This window comes from Thunnus thynnus, chromosome 10 (assembly GCF_963924715.1).
Source record: "Thunnus thynnus chromosome 10, fThuThy2.1, whole genome shotgun sequence".
Lineage (NCBI taxonomy): Eukaryota > Metazoa > Chordata > Actinopteri > Scombriformes > Scombridae > Thunnus > Thunnus thynnus.
Window position 1 is genome coordinate 30279250 of NC_089526.1, and position 21466 is coordinate 30300715.

Consider the following 21466-nt stretch of genomic DNA (forward strand, 5'->3'; position numbering starts at 1 on the left):
TCTGACCAGGCAAATCGGCCCATCATTCTGCCGGCCTGATGGCTCACTGTGCTGACCCCCATACTGTATATACAAATGTAGAAAGAGATATATACAGATGAGACTAAAAATGAAAACATCACACTGTCTTGTTTACTGCTGGTTTACTTACTATGATGTTTTAGTCAAAATGACCCTTATCTCACCCATTTCACTCATACACAGAGATGCTGGGTAAATTATCCAATCAGAGGACCACAAAATTTGGTCAAATGATGGATCAAACACCTTGAGAAAACACTAATAGCCATTCAGTTAAGGTAAGCTCATTTCCTCAAGAGAAAACCAAGGTAAACATTAAAGTGACTACCCAAGATGTCTGTTCTCGACTCTATTACAGTATTCAGACCACATGCCTGGCTTACTTTGATCTGCTGTACTTACCATAGTTCGCACGTTGGTTTGTCAACCTGTTTGATCATCTGCCACTTCTGCTTTTGCCTGGGTGAATGTCCCTGTGTGCCCAGATCTCAACAATAACTCTGGAGAGATCTTATTATAACCTATAGAAGAAATACCCCAAACTACAAAAATTAGACTCAAGTTGTAATAAAACAGAATTTGTTTGTAACCAAATATCAAAAATAACCTTAGTTTGATTCCTGGCTCACTGTTTCATGCCCACCTTGTGATAGTGTATGTTTCACCCACTGTGCAGTTGTACTCAATTCAAGTGATCTTAACTGCTCAAGTTCTCATTCCTGGTTTCTTCCTTCCTTCTGCCAAATGCATGCTGGGATATGCTCCAGCCCACAGTGACCCTGAACAAGAATAAGCAGTTAAGCACCATTAATTATTTAATGTTATTAAATGATGATGGTAATTAAAGGTGTTATATTCACACTGTAGGAGACTTTTGCTTCTCTGTGCTCTTTATCACAAATGTTCTGTAAGAAGACAGCACATGAAACTGTGTCTTTGTATAAGAGAGGCCAATTCATTTGCTTCACTCCATGGCCTGATAATGCAGTGCCACAGGGAGCGGCTCCTTTATCTCCTTCAGTGTAACCGAGTGATTACACAGACTCTAACCAGAGCACCTGGGCTAAAGCTAGAGCTCCATTTCAATGAGCAACAGCACTGCTGAAGTGTCCTTGAGCCAAACACTGAATCACTACAAGCAACATAACAGCTCTTATGTGGCTTATTGTGACCTCTGATCTGTTTACAGTGGGCAATAAAAAACATAATTTCCCTATGTGGAGTGATTATAGATGGAATCCACTTTGCCATTAATCTACAGTTTAGAGTGAAGGTGTAATTTTGGGACTGGGGCTTAATGCTTTGAAGTCCTGCCAAAATAATTGTATAATGAATTCAGTTCATTTTTTATAACTTACATGCTCAGGAAATTGTACTCTAACGATTTAGCATTACTGTCCTATAATGTTGTCACACTCCCAGTGGACAGTTTTTTTAATGAACCAAAATAGATGCAGAGATATTCCACATTTTCTTCTTCCTTGTCAAAACCTGGCATCTACATTACCCACAATGGTACTCAACTTGATTTGATTCACTAAACTGTACAGATTGGGGTGCATTATGCTAGTAGCAGCTAATGTAGCCTGGAGCTACTAGCCTCAAGCAGAGATGAGGTCTGATTACCTCACTCAGATTTTTTTCCTTTTCAAACTCATAGTCTTCAGCCCCAACCAACGCTGACTTGAGAGACATCACTTGATATGATTTTACAGTGATGGAGTTCCCCTTTAAATGTTTCCTCAAGCCACCCAACTATTCTAAGGTACTGAAGTTTTTCATAAGAACAAAAATCTTCTTCAAGCTCCCTTGACCTTTTTGGCAAATGATCCATCACTAACACAATAATATGAATTGCTGAAATACATGTTTTATTTCTTATTTGTATGATGGCTTGATGTGCTGCCCTGCACATATCTTAAGATTTCTGAAAAAAAAGTCCAACATGGCTGGATTAACCTGCAGGGGTGCCCCGTGGCAAAACTCAGTTATTGTTCCTCCCATTCTCTGTGAAATGTGTCGTTTTTCCATGTGCTACCTGGCCCCAAATCTGCAGTGTGGTCAATTGACTTAAAATATCTCAATTTCATTAGCACAAATCATTTGGAATACAGTATGACTGGAGCTTTCAGAACCCCTGGAGTCCAGGGTCCCAGGGATGCTGCCAGCACCATCCAGCTGGCATTCCAGCCTTTTATATATTACATTAGGCTGCAAGGAATACCTCACATCAACAATATTGACACCCAGCAGATCCAGTTAGTGTATTAAGAAACTGACCATTGTAACTACCTTGCATTGCATTAGGGATTGACCTAGGCAGTTTTAATTTGACGTGCAACCTTAAGAAGAAACCTTAGACAAATCAAAGCTTCTCTCAGCAAGCAAATGCAATTTACAGTATTTAATTGAATCAGAGGGAAAAAAATGACTCCAATACAATGACACAGAGAATTTTTCTTTCTTCCAATAGAAAGGTTCAGTGCCAAGATAAAAGGTAATGAGAACAGCTTATTTTTTTGATTATTGGAGTGTGTTTAATATTTCAGCCTCCTTTTTTCTTGTTTGCTTTGTGATGTTCATGCCTGTAATATATGCTCTTCTGTCAAAAATTGTTACAATTCAGTAAAAATTGCATGATTAAATCCTGAAAGAAAACTTGCATTGATTAAGCAGACACACAAGATGCAACAGATACTGTAAGAAATAAGCTTCTTTATTCAATCACAGTTACTGAAAAAGAAACTCCAACTATCTGCTAATGTAGAAAACAGCAACTTGTACACTCTCACTTCACTCAACACATACAGTATGATGTCCCCGCTAAGGTGGGGCAGGGGCACACAGAAATTTAACAGACAGTACGAACACATACATATCTAAAACGTCACATTCAGCACACACAACAGTGGCTCAAACATAATCTCTTAAACGTGCATTGACAAACAGAACTGCATCAGAACTTCATTTTTAAAAAACTGAAATAAGTGATACATGGCCAAGTCCATGATTCTGATTTCAGGCAAAGGAAAATGATCCTCTTAATGGCCATCAGTCGAAACACTACAAAGAGGTTATTGTAATGTTTAGAGGACTGGTCATAGGTATAAAGTACAAGAAAAAGTACATGACATCGTCTCAACAATGGCACAATAGGTTTACACAATATGTTGGTGGCAGTGTATTGTTAACTTGTGCCATTCCATAAACCATCTCTTCCTACAGTTCTACTACCACTTACTGTCATCTCCACTTCAAGTGTCTAAAAAAATAAATACATTTTTGCAGTCTAGCTAGCTACCAACAAGCAGAATTTCATCAGCAAATGACACAAAAACAGTATCTTCAACAGCCAGTTCTGGACGGCTGTTGTTTTAGTTTAAAATTCAACAGCAGACTTGTTCTTATCAGCCACTGTAGAAAACCTTTGAGAAAACCAAACACACACGTAACTGGGAATTTTATCTTAATTAACAGTTTTACACAAGGCAGTGGAATCCTACTGTATGCAGCAACATATCTTGTTATCTTAATGAAAATGCTTTTACACAAGGCAGTTAAATCCGACTGTCCAGCAGCATAGCTGCTTACAGGAGGGAAACTGCTTTACACTAATTATAGCCTGACGTAATAGATTTACTCTCCACAGAAAATTATAATGATCACTGTTGTAATTAGTGCCAATTAGACAAAAATAATTTATTTATGCAGTAAAACGGATGTAAATTATTTGTGGCTGGGTGCTGTGGAAACAAACTCTAGTGTGTTGTTATATTTATAACACATAAGGGAACAATTTTAAGATAACTCTGTATCTTTCATCATAAAATGCTCAAGCAGGTATTAGGAATTTACACATAACTGTGCTTTTGGGGTCAAAAACATTGATTACTGTGGCCTTCAAGAAATTCTTCTGTTTGTCACTTCCGTTACAAAACTCCTTTACGACGTTTTTAGAGACAGGGTTTAAAACTGTTCTTTGCAGACAGAAGTATGAAATATCCATAACATGAGAAAGTAATTTGGCATGAATGACAATTGGCAAAATAATGTCAAAAAGGTTGCTTTGGTTTTGGCTAGGTTCTGCAAATAATGGTGTATGTAATTAAACAATTGGTAATTAACTATGCCACATGGGTATCACACACACGGTAGACACTGGACAAGTCAGAAAACATAAAAAACCTTGCTATCCTAAAATTTCTCTTGCTCTCCACAGAAAAGCTACATTGCATACTGTAAAAGGTAAAGAATCAGTGTTTTGACTAATACTAAAAAACATGTTATATATTATTCTGCACATAAATAAATCTGCTGATTTGAATTCTGGTATTATCAGTAGAGACATGGTATCATATAGCACTTTCTGTCTTTCATAGGTACAAGAGATATACTTTCCATTCATTAATGGCTGTTGCCATTGAGTTCTGGCCCTGTGGTACCCATCACACTGTTCTCTGTGCTGGGCAAGAAAACATCACTGTGCAAGAGTTCAATATCTTGTTCTCAGATTATAGAAACAAGCCATTTTACATTTACCAGCCCCGACTGGACAAACTGATTACAGTTTGTCCGGTCCACTGTTCCAATTTGATTGTCTGGAACAAACAAGACTCAACTTTCATGAGAAACTGCACAGCAACAAACTGGCAAGGTGTTTGCACTAGGTCCTGCACATAAGAACATCTGCAAAGGGGCCCAGGAGGTTCTTGTTGAAGATACATCTGACCCACACCAGGTAGGTGGTGAAGGGCTTAATGTTTTCTGAAAAAGTGTAGTTCTGCTGGGGAAGGATATAAGGCATGTAGGTATTCTCTCCCTGCTCCTGGATCCACACCTCGTACTTCACCTCTCTTACTTTCAGGTATTTCAGATTCCATGGGATCTGCCAGGAGACTGTGAGTTTAGCCTCATTGGTGGTTTGTACTGAAGTCTGACACTGGGCTTCTCTGACCCGACCCGGATGGACTGTACTGGCTGGTTTGGACTTCTTTAAGTTGGGCTTGGTCTTCATTCCCTCCTTGAGGGTTTCCAGGAAGGAAGGGATGTCTACCAAAGTGTCCTGGTAGATTCGGAAGAGCCACTCTGGATTCCGGCAGCACAGGTGCCTGGGGACATCTTTGCTGGTCAGTATTCGCTCTTGCTCCTCTTTATCCAAGTGAGCGATGCCTCCTTGTTCCCAGGGTCTGTCTGGATGGGTGACAGTGTTCTCTTCCTGAGTGTTCCTCCAGGAAACATAATGAAGATCCATGCCTGGAAGGGAGGTAAGGGTTTTATATGGGGTGTACTGCTCTGAGTTCACAGCGAAGGGGAACAGCTCCACCACAGTAGCTCCCCTGGGGAGGAAGAGTGAGGTGATAAGCTGAGCTCCATGCATGCTGACTAACATGGAAGCACCACTGATCACCTGGACAATGCTGGGGAAAGACTGTTCCTCTAGAGAAACTGTGACCACCCTCATCTGGAACTCCTGGGCCAGCGCCATGATTAGCTCGGCTTCGTTCAGTATCAGCCTTGTTGTTGAACGACTGAACACAACAATGTATTCATCCTTCTTCTCCTTCTCATCTTCAACACTCCCTCCATCCTTGTCTGCCTCCTCTAACCTTGTGATGTTCATTTTCTCCATCAGAGCCTCAGCAAACTGCCGGATCTCATTCCCTGAGACCAAGATGTTAGCTTTGGGCCCTTGTGGCTGGACAAATCCATACTGGTACCAAGTAGTCATCTTGGACAAGCCAACGTAAGATTTGGTAAAACACATTAGCTTTCCAAAGTTCCTAAGCTGTTCTTTGAGTAGTGGCTGCTTGCTGCTCAAAAGCCGGTAAAGGTCAAAGTGCGGGCCTTCACCCCAGCCCTCCATGAACACCAGACGAGCCTCATCATCCAGGTCTGAATACTGTTTCATGGTATAGAAGGCTGGAAGTAGATCATCGTGGAATACATGCATTAGGTTATCGGGATTAAATCTGTTCAGTATCAGTGTCACATCCGGTACGAACACAGGCTTGGGCATGAACTTCAAAGCAGCAGCTGGGAGCTCTAAAAAGTTGAAGTACTGGGTGTTGTGATCCTCTACTGAGGACAAGTCCAGCAGGGCAGGTTGGAAGCGCCTTGACCCCAGGTTAGGCAACATGACAGAGGAATTGGAGTGGAAGAACACAAACTCCTCTGCCTCCGAGCAGTAGCAGAGGTAGTCGAAGCGGCAGATGCGGTCGGTGTGCATTTTGCCGGTGCAGACCATGCGGGTGCCGTGTTCATGGAGAGCCTGTAGGGCGACATGATAGTCGATGCGGGCCTGCGAAAGCTCTTGGGACTGTTGTGTCATGTGCAGCTCTTCCTCCAGCAGGGCAGCATGCTCACTCAGCTTGGAGTACTTCCAAAGCAAAGCTGCGACCACAGAGACCAGCAGCCCATTAATGAGTGCACCCACGCTCATCCTGCAGCCTGCCACTGAAGCCCGCATCACTGCTGCTGCTGAGGACCCACCTCCCGACTCCGACTGGCCTCCGACCTCAGAGGGAGGCGACGAGACATCCGCCGCCAGGCAGTGACTTAGGAAGGGGAGAGGAGAGAGCAAAAGATGGTGGAGCAGGGGTTGGCCACAGGAGAGAAGGGAAAGAAAAGGGCAGGGTAGGAGGGGAGAAAGGAAAGAAGGGAAAAGAATAGAAGACATAAGTTTTTCTTAAGCCACCGGTTCAGGAGACACAAAAGAGAGCTAATATGTAACTAACAAATCAATAGTCGGGTCTATAATGCTGCAGTGCTCTTTATGTAAACGATACAAACCAGTGATTCATCAAAGCAGGTTTCAGCTCTCACCTTTGGGAATAGTGGTTGTTTACCTTGGCGAACAAATGAGACATTTTCCTAACCTTACATCCCCTGTCACCCTCCCTGGATATGTCAAGACAAATTAGACTGTGAGGAAGCACAGAGAAAAGAACGAGAGTATTCCTCTCAACTCTACTCATCTGCATACTGAAAGAACAAGTGAGTCATTGAGAGACTCTAAATCAAACCAACGGCTAACGGCCAGCAGCTGCCTGCAAACACGAGGCAACTAGCATGCTAAATACCCATCTGAGGACTAGCTTAATGAACTTACAAGAAAAGGTTATCAGATAAATTAATTACTTGCTGCTTTATTCCTCACTTTTACAAATGCATGAGTCACATGCACATATCGACACACACCTACACACAGCTGAGAGGAGTGAGAGGGATAATCTGGTGATATGATGACATGGTCTGACCATAATCTGACAATATTGAATTTTGCAACTGTTTTCCTCTTTGAAGCTGGCTTTGTAATGGAAAGTTAACTAAATCAGATCAAATCAAGACAGGAGTAAAGGCGTACACACACATACTAGCAGACATGAACAACACGCTGACATGTGCCTGTACTGGCAACATGTAGATAAACTCTTGTCTTTCAATTTTTACCTTTCTAACCACATCTTGTTTCTTTCTCTCTCGCTTTCTTGGGTAATTTTCCATACCTCACTATATTTCTATCACTGCTCTCACTTCTCCCTAATACTCCCCTTTATCTTGCACACCGTCTCATTCTATTCCCAGTTTCTGCTTTACACGATTTGCATTTTTGCTTTTTTCTTCCCCAGTTATTGCATTCTTTGTCTTTACACTGCTCCTTTTTCTTGCACACTCTCTCTCTGTTCTGCAGGAGCCAAGCAGAGTCCCTGGGCTATTTTTGACATCCCAGCAAGTACAATATGTCACTTGCAACAGGGTCACTCTTAGTGATCAAACTCAGTGAACACACATGGGCACAATATGGACAGTTCAAAATGCAGCAACATTCAGCTGCACCAGAGAACTGAGAAAAATGCGAATGCATAAAAAACATAAGTCTTGCTGCTGTACTCTGAATGTCAAACATGCAGCTATCATCTACTTTAAGATAAAAACAGAGCTAGTATTTGACAAATCCAGCATTTTACATCTTAATGTGACTTTCTTCACTATTAAAAATGAACTGAATGTTTCAGTAGACTTCACTGACTATGGGCTGTAGATTGAAGAGAGGTTTGTTCTTGCTCATAAAAATGGAATAATCTGATTTACAAACCAGCTGTAGTGACAGTTTGCATGCTTAAAATACAGAAATGGGCAGGATCAAGGGTGCACGCTGGCACGCAAGGGTCACAGAATTGATAAGAATGATTTAGGATGAGTAAGATTATGTCTAGTGTGGTGAAGGGAGGCTTATAACAACACGCACAATACAATCTTGATCCAAAGGTTTAAAAAGAAAAGCAATTAATATTTATCTTCTCAAATAAAAACAGCAAAGCTTTCTCTTGTATTTTAGTAGGTTCATTAGACTATGTACTTTATTAAGAGTTAATCTAAGGACATTTCATTATCAGTTTACTTTTAACAAATATCTTAAAAAAAAAATTGGAATATTTGGTCGCATGGTTTGATCCTCAAGCGGCTGTCTCATGGTGCACACTGGAGGAAGGAATGGTGCATTCTTGGTCTCTCGCAGATGTCCTGTTTGTGAATATCTCTAACAGGCAATGTCAATTACGGTTTGGGCCGATTATAACTCAACTGCTCCAGGTTCTTCAACTTGCCCGGCACATCCTTCTTATATTTACAGCTTAAGGCTGATTTATGGTAGGTTGCTTGACACTTTTGATAAGTGTCACTCAATAGAAATGATGTAATTTTGACAGAAAAAAGTGTCACTCTGCACTTTCCTTTCATATCACGCACCTGGAGAATTTTGTGTCACAGACACTGTCATATTTTGTCACGCAATGTGATTGGGCAGTGGTGCTAAAATGGAGATTGTAGTTTTCACTGAACTTCCTTATTGATATTTTGGTCTGTAACTTTAGATAACTTGAAATGTCCTTGTTTCATTAGTCCCGGTCAGGATGATATACCAAGTTGGCTGGAAAATAGCATCTAGTTACCATGGAGACGACTAAAACCTTTCGCTGAAGCATAAATTGAAAACGTCACGCAACTCTTTAATTTCTATTGAGCACTGCTTATCAAAAGTGTTGAGTGACCTACCATAAATGAGCCTTTAGGGCAGCTCTCAAGGCACATGGTTTACCATGGCAGCACCCTTTGCCCATACATCCACTTCATGAGTTGATTGTTACAAAAAGAGGATGTAAAGGTATGGTGTCCACCTTATACTAATATTTTATTGGAGCATAACTTTGACTGGGGCATGGTATGGGCTAATATTAATTTGGCCTTTCGGAATCCCATCCATCAACAGATTCATTATAATTTTGTACACAGAACTTACTTGACCCCTACAAGCTCTATCTCATGAAAGTTATCGGTGAGGCCTTGTGCACCTTGTGCTCTTTAAATATTCCCGGCACATTTCTTCACGACGTGGGAATGCCCGTCTGTTTCCCAATTTTGACAGGATGTTCCTTCCAAACTGACAGTTCTCATTTCAGAGACAGTACCTGCGACCATACCAGTTTTGATTTTGAATGACATTTCTTTGCTCTGGGTCCCTAAATATCAGAAGCCTACAGTGCCTTCAGGTCTAAAAGCTGCAAAGAAAATGATTGCAGTGCCTTGAAGTTATCAACAGCTCATATAAATGGGGCTAAAGAGGTGAATTTGGATATATGGCTCACAGCAGCTGAAGCATTGAAGAGTCTCTTGTGTGATTCCTTTAACTGTCATGATCTTTTGCTGCCTGTTGTGTACTTGATCCACATTCACTGTGCTCATCCTTGATTATCCAATGATTCTGCACTACCAGTTCTACAGGTCCCAGGGTGAGTGGTTTTTTATTTTTATTTTTTATTTTTTTTATTCTTTCTTTTGAAGGGTGGGTAGAAGGGGCTGAGGGTAAGCTGCTATTGGTATGGTGGTATGTTCTATATTTTCTAACAGGTATGTTATGGTGTGTTCAATGTCTATATAGCATCTGTGTTCATATCCTTGAATAAAAATAAAAAAATCTGATTAAAAAGTTTTGAAATACTCTAGCATCTCTATTTACACATCTGCAATAATTGCATTACATACAGTATGGCAAAGATAATTATAATACTATCACACTGCCTTAGCAGGTAGCTTGCTTTGGACAGCTCATTTGGAACACATGTATGTGTACATGTATGCGCGTGAATAAGGTGTTGCAGAAGTGGAACTATTACAAAGAAATTACCGATAACAAAGCCAAGAAAAAGTAAAACATAGGGAGACTGTTTTTGATCTCCAGTAAAATAAGGCAGGACACGTATACAAAAAAGCACATTTTCTTCTATCTGATGTGGCACTGTGCCCTCCTCATTTGCATGAGAGCTGACTGTGTCATTTTATCTGTATGTACACACTAATGCGTAGTGTCCTTGGTATGACCATGGCCACTTCTACTTTTTTTTTTAGGTCTGAACTGTAGGCCAGTCTTTACAAAATTATGACTGGAAGCCATTCCATAGCCATGGACCCTGACAACTCCTTCACTGTTAACCTTACGAGTGAAACTGCCTTGAGTCAGGTACAGTAATAAAAGGCTTTATTGGTGACCTTCAATACTGTTGTACGAAAAAGCATATGCTGTTGGATAAGCTGTTATACAAGAAGAAGCAAGTGAATCTGGATAAGCAGCAAATGCGAACAGCAAAGAGAAAAATCAATTATTTATATGCAAATAAATGTACTAAATTCAAAAGAGAAAGCAATGCAGGTCTTAAAGACTACCAAAGGGTTGTCTTCAGTCCCTTCAGAAATCACTTGCTGCATAATAAGCCGATAAAGAGAGCTTAATGCTATTCCCTATGACAAAATGTCATGGAGAAGCACAGTGGATGTGAATCAAAGCACCATACACAAAGATACTGTAGTATCGCCCTGATGCTGACACAGCAGCCAAAATAAAGTGAAATGAAGTGTGAAGAGGAGGCTGCTAGCGAGGCTAACATTAGGCATCCTGCATGCTCCTTCAGTCCACAAGGACAAGGGCAGCGCGAGGCTCACAGTGCCAGCAGTGCTGCTTAATCCCTCTCGCTGCACACTGGCTCCCACAGGGATGCATGTGAATGCCCTCTGCAATTTGCCTGTGCCAAGAAACCGAAAGCTGCGAAATGTCAAAGCGACTGCAAGACACCACAGCACGCACAAAACGCCCTCATTTGCATCACCACATGTTACAGGCTATAAACAGAGACCTGGACACTGTGAGCTGTTCTGTTTTTTGGTTCTGGTCAGGTTATTTAGAACAAGCAGGTCAAAATTAGGCTAAACGAGGCCTAAAACATGACGACATTTTCCTGAATCCGATCTATGCGTGCGCATGTGTAGTCATTTAAACTGACCTTGAAGACAAGTGGCTTTTTTATCCTGTCAGCAGTGTAAAAGAGTGAGCCAAGATACTGCCGGAGAATAAAAATGTTCAAATTAGCAAAAGGTCACAGCAGTTCCAAATATAATCAAATGTGAGCTGAGATCCGTCTCCTGAGCTATGCTAACACTGGGGAATGGTTTCATATCCATATTCTATTTCTGAGTGTGTATGCTGTTAAGTAACCAACTGCCTCTGTGTCCAAGTCTCTTCATTCTGATATTTCCTCCATCTCATAGTCATGAATTAAGCAATAAATGAGAGAAAACTCTTGAGAGATACTAATCAAAAACCTTTAATAACTAATTCTGTAAAAAATAAATGGTAATATTAAAGATAATTAAAGCCCTACTTTTAGCTCCTTGTACATGTACTTCCTTGTACTTGTACATGATCTTGGCTGCTGGCCTACAGATGTGTGCTCTGTCTCACTACCTTTACATGCTCAGAAAGAAATCAGGTTATTTGGAGAAATTAGGTTAAGGCAGGAAATCAGAGAACATGTTTACCTGCTTGCTGTACAACTCATGTTTACATGCAGCAGTAAATCAGATTACTCCCCTTTCCCCAGCAATAATTCATAACTACTGTAAGGCAGGCAAATTTTCAGTGTATTAGTAATATAAGCCTGTGGAGTTCTTCCTGGTTATAGCATTTGGATTGACTCTGAAGTAAGAGACCACATGTTTTTTCTCACTATGCAACTGTGGCAAAAGCCTTTGTTGTGCACATGCATTTTTGGTTTCCAACCCTGCTGGAGACCTGGTTGGGCGTATCCATCGCCACAAAATCTGCTTTCTCCAACAGAAAAGAGATGTTTCACAGCTGACATATTTACACGTCAAAGCAGAAAAAGCGTGGGTGCAAGTAATAATATTAATGGCTTAATGGCTTAATCTCATTTAGTTTTCCCAAATTCATGACCCTGGTATAGTGCATGATGGTTAATCAGTATGGCTTCCTTGGATACGTGAATGGAAGTGAGCCATTGTTAATGTTAGCAGTTCCAGCTGTGCTTTTCCTGCTAAAAATCTAAAAAGATTTTCCAATCCCTAACACTGGTAGAGGAAACTAGGTTTCTCCTTTACAAGATGGTTAAATGTGGAAAGCGGATACAAACCCAGTTACTTCAAAGAATGTAAGTACTCTTTCTTTTTGGACAAGCCAGGATCTCAGTGAAATGTTGCATGAACATTGATGGCATTACATTAAATTCCCCTCTGCAACAGATGCCTCAAAAAAACAGGATAGTATCCAACAAGTGTTGAATCCTTGTCAGGACTGAGTACAGCACCCACTGAGAACTAAAAATGAAACACAACCCTTGGTTGTTTTACATCCTTTAATTCTGTGGTTTAGTAGTGATGTGTGTGGAGCTGCAGCTGTAGACAGCAGTCTCAGATTAATGAGGCCATGCACAGTTTAAACAAAGTGGACCCAAGTGCTGCTTTAGAGCTGCATGAATCAATTTGTGGCCATTAGGCGGTAGAGGGGGCAGTCCAAAATATGACACACATACAGTTGTTATGGCTAACATGTTGGCAAACATGCCTACTTACACATCCAGCAGACAGAGAGCAACATTATCATCCCACTGGAGTGATGTATCTTGCAACATGCTGAATGTCAATTCAATATTCTCTCTCTTTTTGCGCTGTTTTGGTCTTCAAAACCTCTCGAGAAAACATTTGGCTATTTAGCTGCCAAATGTACAACTTTAATTACCAGCAACTCACTAAGTTTGTCTAACATATTGGTGCTGGGCAGTTGGTATACAGTTGATTTATCAGAGCTTGTTTGCTGAAGCTGCCTGCTGCTGGAAACACATCTGATGAGAACATTGAGACTGAAGCATAAAGTAAATGTGCAATTATTCCAAAAACAATTAGCTAAAAGAGGCTAAAACACTGCAGAGCTGCAGAGTTGATCATTTTCTGTGGGTTAATCACTACAAAGCATCTTTTTCACATTACATGTGGTAATTTGATTTAATTATAATATAAAATAGCGATCAATGGAGCTTTAAAAGTCTTGATTAAAGCAATAAAACCTTTTTCAATAGTGTGCACTTCTGTACTGAATTGAATTATCAAAAGTCAGGATCCACATCTACTATTTCTAAAGGCACCATAGCCTCACTGTGGAACAACAGCTGTGTGAGCTGGCAACAACACAGCTCTCAGCCCCCAGTTAGCCTAGTTACATCAACATTTGACTTGTACTATCATTTTCTAGCAGGCAAATAATTACAAGAGATTTAATAAATGCAAGGGTCGGGGGTTGTCAAAGGCTGATTCCATTATGATGAAATTCATGCACGAGTTTTGACACTAATTTTCTTAACATTCAAATAAAAATTCAAAACCAGAGCTGTGCACACTCCGCTGCACACCACTCTGCCATAGTTGAGAACTACCACATAAGCTACCAGGCAAGTTAGAAAACACACAACCTTTTTGTAAATAAGCACTTCTGTAGTTGGATTTCTCTGCCTAATAAACCTTGGAGGCAATCCGCCTACATGTATAGTACTTTTCCTCTAGCTGCCTGAGAGTATGCATGAAGTAGCAAACATACATGCAGTGATGTAGAAAATATATTCTCCAAATAAGACATGATTGTAGAGCAAAACTATTTTGTGTGTGTGCATAAAAGCATGTTTGTTTTATTCTAGAGTTTTAGGGCCCTTTCACACCTACCTCGTTTGGTCCAGACTTTCAGACTTTTCAGTTTGATCCGAACCAAAATTACAGGTGTGAAACCTCCCACGGCCAATGGTCTGGACCAAACAGCCGAACCTTGGTCTGACGAAAAGAGGTGGTCTCGGTCTGGATCAAACTGCACCAGGGTTCAGTTTGTTTCTAGCGTGAAAACATTTTTTTGGATGGTTTGGACTTTTCCGGTAGGCTATCGTCCTTTATGTGCACATAGGGCACATAGAGGAGGAGAGAGGAGGATAAAGAAACTGTCATTCATTTTTAGCCATCAATTCAAATGGCGATAGAAGGCTACCCCCGAACTGACAACACAGTAATGTCAGACTCACGCCCATCTACAAGCCAATCGAAGTCAAGTATAGGGAGACGCAGCCCACGCAGGTGATGATGACAGGACGTAGATATGTCATGTCAAGTTCTTTAGTGTGCTCATATAATTGCAATGTGAAACCAAAACTAGCCAGATTAAATGTATACAGTGTAACAAAAACATGAACCTTGTTTCTGACTTTCAGGAGTGAAAAGGCCCTTAAACCCAAGTAGAACTAAGCAAACAAAACTTTAAACATTCACAGCCAAGTTTATGCTAAAGGTATGAGATATGGTAAATGGATGCTACAAAATGACAAAAACAGTAAAGTTTCCTGTCCTTTGCATAGAATCTAGCTGTTGTTGGCTTGACGCTGAGTTACAGGCTTACACTACATAATTGCATCATTAGAATGATACTGAACCTTCATTAGACGTTTTCTCCTAACAGCCTAGACTGCATGCAGTTCCACATCACTGAAGAAACCAGTGCTGCTGTGACTTAAGAAGTAAACAACATATCAGTATTGTTGTCTTAAAGCAAAAAGAAACCTCAACCAAAACCCAATTTTACTGACCCAAATTACAATTTTCCTCAGTCCATGTCTAACAAGGGTCAAACTATCCAATGAAATCAGTTGTGCTTAAGGTGAAGAGAAGGTTACGATTGAAGCGTGTTTCAATCCTTTACTGATTCATGCTTGGTTTTCCTTCTGCATTGTAGTTGTTATTAATATTTGAGGTGTTTGAAAGTCATCATCTAAACCCTTTCAATAGTTTTCTGATTGGTCTGGGTTCCAGCTGCTAGGTTCAGTCACTCCTCAGTGGATGTTTCCCAGACTAAGATCATGTGACATAAACTGATCACGTGGTGTGGATAAATGTCCAAGGAGGAGAAGATCATTATATTTTAGTTTGGAGATCCTTCTGCTGTCTCTTGCCTTTGGGAAACAAAAATGGTGTGCTACTTTGTCCAAATTCACGTTAATTTTTGGGACATTGTTTTGTTTGCTAACAAGCAAAGCTACTCGCTAGCTTGCAAGGGTTGACACACACACACACACATAGAAACAAGTGAGAGGAGGGGTGAATGGGGTGTCATACAATTTATTGTTTTATTCCCATTCAAGTTAGCCGGAGGGCTAAACCAGAAGTTAGCCGTCTCATCTGACGGAAGTCTCTACTGAGCATGGTCCATGGGTGCATGGGACCCATAGAGCATGCCCAGCATGTTTTCATCCGGGAAATTTATTTACAGTGAGAAATGGCTTTTTTGACTTCATGCACCACTGAGCACCTTTCATAGGAATGAATGGGGCCCCATCTCCAACGCTGTATCCAGTTCTCTTGATACATCCATGGTATTTGCTGCTGATACCGCAGTTCACAATACTTTAACTTATGCCTGACATGGCAACCACAGAAACCAGAATAGGAAAAACAATATAGGAGTAAGTTTTCCTGGCATCCAAGTACCCTGAATTATACACCTTTTCACCAGCAGTGTACAAAATCATCAATCAATTGCTCTTGGAACAAAAACAACAACATAAGCAACATAAGCTATATCTACAATATAAATCATTTTATATAGTCTTCACTTTACTTGCAAGCTACTCTATTAAGCTGCATGATGAGATTACAGTAGATGTATCACCGCAATCTGTAGCCTGAGGTACAGGTTGTTAGGACTGGAGGTAGCCTGTAGCCTCAGCAGCAGAGTTGCCTTCTCCTGCCGCACATTCAAAGAGGAATGCCAGCATCACTGGGCAGCTGTAATGGTAGCAGCTCCCTGTCTGAAAGCTCCTTTAGGGTCATCATTTATTTGTACATGTTCATCAGTGTAAATCTTACTGTTGAGTGTCTGTTTTCCTTTGGACTTCAGGAGTAAGCCCACTGATCTGTAACTGTCATGTCTCCTTCACCATTTTATTCTTGATAATCTTCAATAAAATCGATTCAAGACCACCATACTCCCCTTATAAAGCGCTTGTCAGTCACCTCTCTCTCAGCGCTGGCTTCGAGGCTGACACTGAAGCTACAGCTTCCCCAGTATTACTGGTTAGCATATCTGTTTGCTCTGAGATGATAAGCACCCCGATGATGTGGAGGAAGGCGGCGCAGGGCAGCCTAGAGAGTCTAATGCATTTTAATGAGAATCCTGGAAAGCCAAAGCTGAGGGGGCTACGGGAGGGGAGTGGTGGCGGTAGCCCTGTGCTGTCGCTGCTCATTTGCTCCCTGGTGTTCATCATTCCTTGCAACTCACCGTCCCCCCCATCTTTGGAGTTAACCTTCTCTCTTTCTCTACATTTCTCCCCCTCCGAATTACCTCCGAGATCCCTGTCATGCTTCTTAAATACACATTCAAAAAGAAAAGTAGTGCAAAAACTGTATCACTTTGCTCCTTATTCTTCCTGCCGCTACCTGCTTTTCTTTCCCTTTGGCCACTTGATTGCTGATCTCTTCTGGCCGTGATGATGCGTCCTTATTTCTCGTCATCTTTATTTCTGGACCAAATGTGGCCTGTCAGGTTGGATCAAGCTGCTGGGTGCTCAGTGTGGCACTGGGGAGAATTAATGGCCCAGCAGCCATTATCTGGCTGTACAAAGACAAGACTCATACCCTTTCTCTCACTTTGCATCTCTTTCTCAAACACGTTTGGACAGACAGGCATACACAGTCACACACACTCACGCACGCCATTGTTCTGTTACATAAACGCAGTGCAATGCCATCCAGTCTAGTGGTGAAAATAGGCTTGCTGCTTCATAATGACTGGCAGTGAGTATGTCAGAAAATGCCCCTAGTCTGTGTTTGACACGTCACATGTCTCACTACTCGCCTATTGCAAACTGAGACTGATTACTCGCTTGATTGATAGCCTGCTAGTTAATAACATTTTCACCCTTCTCTATATCATTCGCTAACAGTGAACTACTATGCCTTCTGAAATACAGAGGATACAAAGCCAGGACTGTGTAATGCACTGTACTGTCTCCTCTCCCAAGGGACACAAGAGAAACGTTGGACAATCTGCAGACTGTGTGTGTTGGTGTGTGTTTGTGTGTGTGTGCGCGTGTGTGTGTTAGTGACAGACAGACAAAGAGGAACAAAGTGAGAAGGACATCCTCTAAAAACACCGCAGCACAGCACTTCAGCACTGCCCCAGGACAACAGGCAATATTCCAGAAAGGGACGGAAATAGAAGGCGAAAGAGTGGATGTACAACCGAAGATGTCTGCAAGTGTTCAAGCTCTATAGTTGCTGCTCTCGTCCATTTTCTTGGGTAACATGAGAATTTGGAGGGATTTTCATCCTGTTAAAATTTCTGAAGGACACTGAGGGAGAGGAGGAAACTTGTTCAGAACCTTCTAGTGGTGTTTAATCTAATAATTATACTATTATTAGTATGATTACAAATCCTGCTCCCATGGCACTGCAAACCAGTGAAAGAATGGCAAGCTAATATATCTGGCAAGCTTTCAACAGCAAGGCTAGTTTAAATTTTAACTTCAAAACTAGTGCACTGGTCTATAATAACTTTGACTAGGTCCACACTTTAGTCATTTTGTTATTGAATCCACAGTGAAATATTCTAACAATAAGAGAACAGCTACAGGCTTCAGTAAGGTTCCAATGAATTCCCTGTCCAATCATCTAACAGCATCTGAAACCCCATTTCCAATTGCAGAATTTGAGGAGATGAATGAATGTCTCTGAGGAGAGAATGTCTGAAAAAAGAAAATGAAATCTGGGAGGCAGCGTAATGCACCCAGGAGCAGGCTAGATGCCAGGCTTTTTGCCCCACCTTTGAGGGTAGCCATTAGGAACAGGTGAGACCTAATTCGTTTCCAGCATGCTGAGCCTTTAAAAAGGAAAAAACTGTTCACAGCCAACATCTCGGTAAGGTGTGGGACAGACACAATTCAGCACAGTTACTCTGCAAAGTTAAAACAGGAGAGTGATGTTGTTAGATCGGTCCACTCGAGACCATTTCTAAAAACCTCAATTGTTTCGGTGTCAAAAACACAGAGAATGGATGTATTTTACCTGAACAAATATGACTGGTGCATCTGAATGGACAGTTTCTAGTTGGGATGAAGCCTTTGGCAACCGTATTTCCCTTGTGTCTGAAACCTCAGGAAGGCCAAATAAAAAATGAAGTCAGGAAGAAACCTGAATCTTTAGACAGTGCAAGTCTCCACGAGCTTGCAAATCATTTAGCTGGATCACTAGTATTGAAAAGGCTTCAAATTATAGCCTACATAATTCATAACAGCTTCATGAGATTTCAGTTTACATGCATGGGTTTCAAATTTCTTAGAAAATACATTGTTTGCTGGGGCCTTAACTAGCTTCAAGGGTAATGGCTGCACATTTGTGAGCCTGCATTGGCCTGCACATGAATATCTGCAACCCTATAGCACTCACATGTGCTACATTTACCAATAATAATATCAGGGAAACAGTCAATGAAATGCCAGAACTGGAAGGCCATTGCAGAAATTGAAACAAAAAGTCACTTGTAGAATTTCATGTAGAAACTGATACAGCCCAGAATGACAACAGTCATTGGATGCACCTCCTTTGGTTCCGTATTGAAGTCATTGCCAGAAATTTTGCCTCCGCAAGCCTCTGTGAGCTGCGATCGGCCCAAAAAGCTCTTTCACAGTATGAATCTCCCTGCAGAGACGTTTATGTGCAGAAGTGTATTTTAAGAGTTACCCTAATGCATAATCTGTTTTCTAACAAAGTACGGAACCACATACTGTGTGTCAGTGCATCCACTATGACACTTTGAAAAGCCATGCAAGTCAGTTCTGCTCGGCAGTTAGAGGATGTGGAAATACATGAATATCAGTTATTTTAGAGGCGAGACTGCAAGCACACTTTCCCCTTGCAAATGCAAGAGTATTCACAGAGGGTGATCCAAATTCACTTTTTCCTGCACAAGTCAGCGGTTCAGTTTTGTGAGAAGTTGCACAAAATGGCTTTTAGTTATTCCCAAACATATGAGCAGAAATGCAGATCAAAGTGACAGTATAATGGGGAGAGCTCCGGGTCTGCACCACAGACCCAGAGACCCGGAAAGAGGGCAGAGAAAACAAAGGAAATTGACAAATGAAATCAAACTGCATACAATATCGTTATCTTGTTGACGAGATTTCACATTAAGTTACGGCAAATACATCCAATCAGAAGCGTCTGGCGTCATCAGACTGTGCAACAGCCTTTCTCAAGTTTGGGGTCAAGACCTACATTTGGATGGCAGGAGGATTAAAATAAACCACATCACTGTGGTTTCTTAAGTTTTCCTAAATCTGGTCCATTGGCTGTATGTGTTAGAACCTAACACATCTGTTTGTGGACGGGACAAAATGAAGAAGGGACATGAAATAACATCTCATCCGGGAGTTGATTGATCCTAAAAACCACACAAGCGGCATTATGGTATTTTCATTTTGGCAGCACTGGTATGATTGTGGAGCAGACAAGACGACCTCTAATCAACAAAGGTAAACTTATCAGTCTGTTTTCATTTACGCAAACTGTACAGCTACAATATGGCACAATTTGTCTTAGATTTATGCCCTGAACATCACCATTACATATTACTGATACATACTACAGAGCTGGGTAGACGCATAATTAAACGTAGCAGGGGAGAAACACACACTAAAAGTCAACTCATACATCTTTAATCTATGGATTAGAGTTTATCTACACTGTTCAAGTTAAAGAAAACATTATAGAAAACGGATGGAAATAATATAATAATAATAATATATATTAATATTTAGTGTTATAGATGGTTGCTTAGTGAAGATCAGCTTTCCCCACCCTGTTACTGACCACCTCATCACGCATCTACCTATGGTGCAAAAACACGTTTACATGTATTGTAAATGTAAAACTACTTGTACTTTGGAATATGTTTGCAAATGTGTCAAACTATACTAAAATGTATGGAAAACAATAAATTCATATTCATTCAGAATTTCTATTTGCACACTGGAAATGTGTCCTTCCAAGCTATGCTCTGCTGACAAATTCATTCATCTAATCAAAAATTAATTCAAAGTATATTTTAAAACTACATTTTAAAAGGTCTACGACATTAAAACATTCAAGAAGTCAGTGGACATCGACATGTATTTACTAAATCAATTTTCCGGGCTAGATTTGGTACATTTATACACACGTCTATAAACATATTTTGAACTATACCGTATGTCAGCTGGAAGCTTACGAGGCAGCAGCTGGACACACTCATTTCTGAAATACCAACACCTGCAAAGGCAAAGCCCTGTGACAGTCAAACTAACAGAATTGTATCGCTACAACTCGTATTTGTTCCAGAACAAACAAATAAAAGTAATTATCAGTAGAATAATTCTTACCTTGGTCACAACAAAAAAAAATGTTGCTTTTGTCTTTGAAGACAGTTGAGAGGTTAGCTCATTTAGGCAGCATCAGTGCCTCAATATGTTGTAGAGACGAGCCGGAGCAGGGGCAGAAGATATAAAACAAGAATACCCACGGACACGGGGACTACTAGTAAAAACAGCTGTGTGTTCAGTCATTAGATTCTCCCAGACACCGTCGGGGCTTTTTGGTGTTGTTTACAAGCTAGCCTAGCTGTCAGAAAGGCAGAGAGAGCAGCTGCCTGGATACCGACTCCACTCTGCTGTGTGCAGGCTCCACCTACCGCCGAGTGAAATCTCGCGCTCACATCTCGCGATGACACACGAGCTCTGTAATTATCTCAAGTGCAATAGATAATTATTGCATTTTGCATGTTTTTTTTATCTGATACAGTCGTGAAAGAGGTATCGAGATTATTTCATATCAACAACACAATGTCAAAGTACTCCATTACAGTTTAAATATGGTTAAAAAATTATAAAAATGATACTACTACTACTACTACTACTGATAATAATAATAATCATAATAATAATAATAGCTAACAACAATAAGAGTATATTGATCAATATTATTAATGCATTGATATACAGGTATTTAATGTTGTAACTGGTTATGCTGTATTCATATATAT

General features: G+C 40.7%; 1 protein-coding gene across 1 annotated transcript; it reads right to left on the reverse strand.

The window, feature by feature from the left end:
- Positions 1 to 2716: 2716 nt before the first annotated feature.
- Positions 2717 to 21098, reverse strand: pomgnt2 (protein O-linked mannose N-acetylglucosaminyltransferase 2 (beta 1,4-)). The gene is made up of 2 exons (XM_067602466.1): positions 20808 to 21098; positions 2717 to 6575 (listed from the first exon to the last, which is right to left on the reverse strand). The coding sequence occupies exon 2, from the start codon at positions 6485 to 6487 to the stop codon at positions 4685 to 4687; it is 1803 nt and encodes a 600-aa protein (XP_067458567.1). The 5' UTR covers positions 6488 to 6575; positions 20808 to 21098; the 3' UTR covers positions 2717 to 4684.
- Between the last annotated feature and the right edge of the window lie 368 nt (positions 21099 to 21466).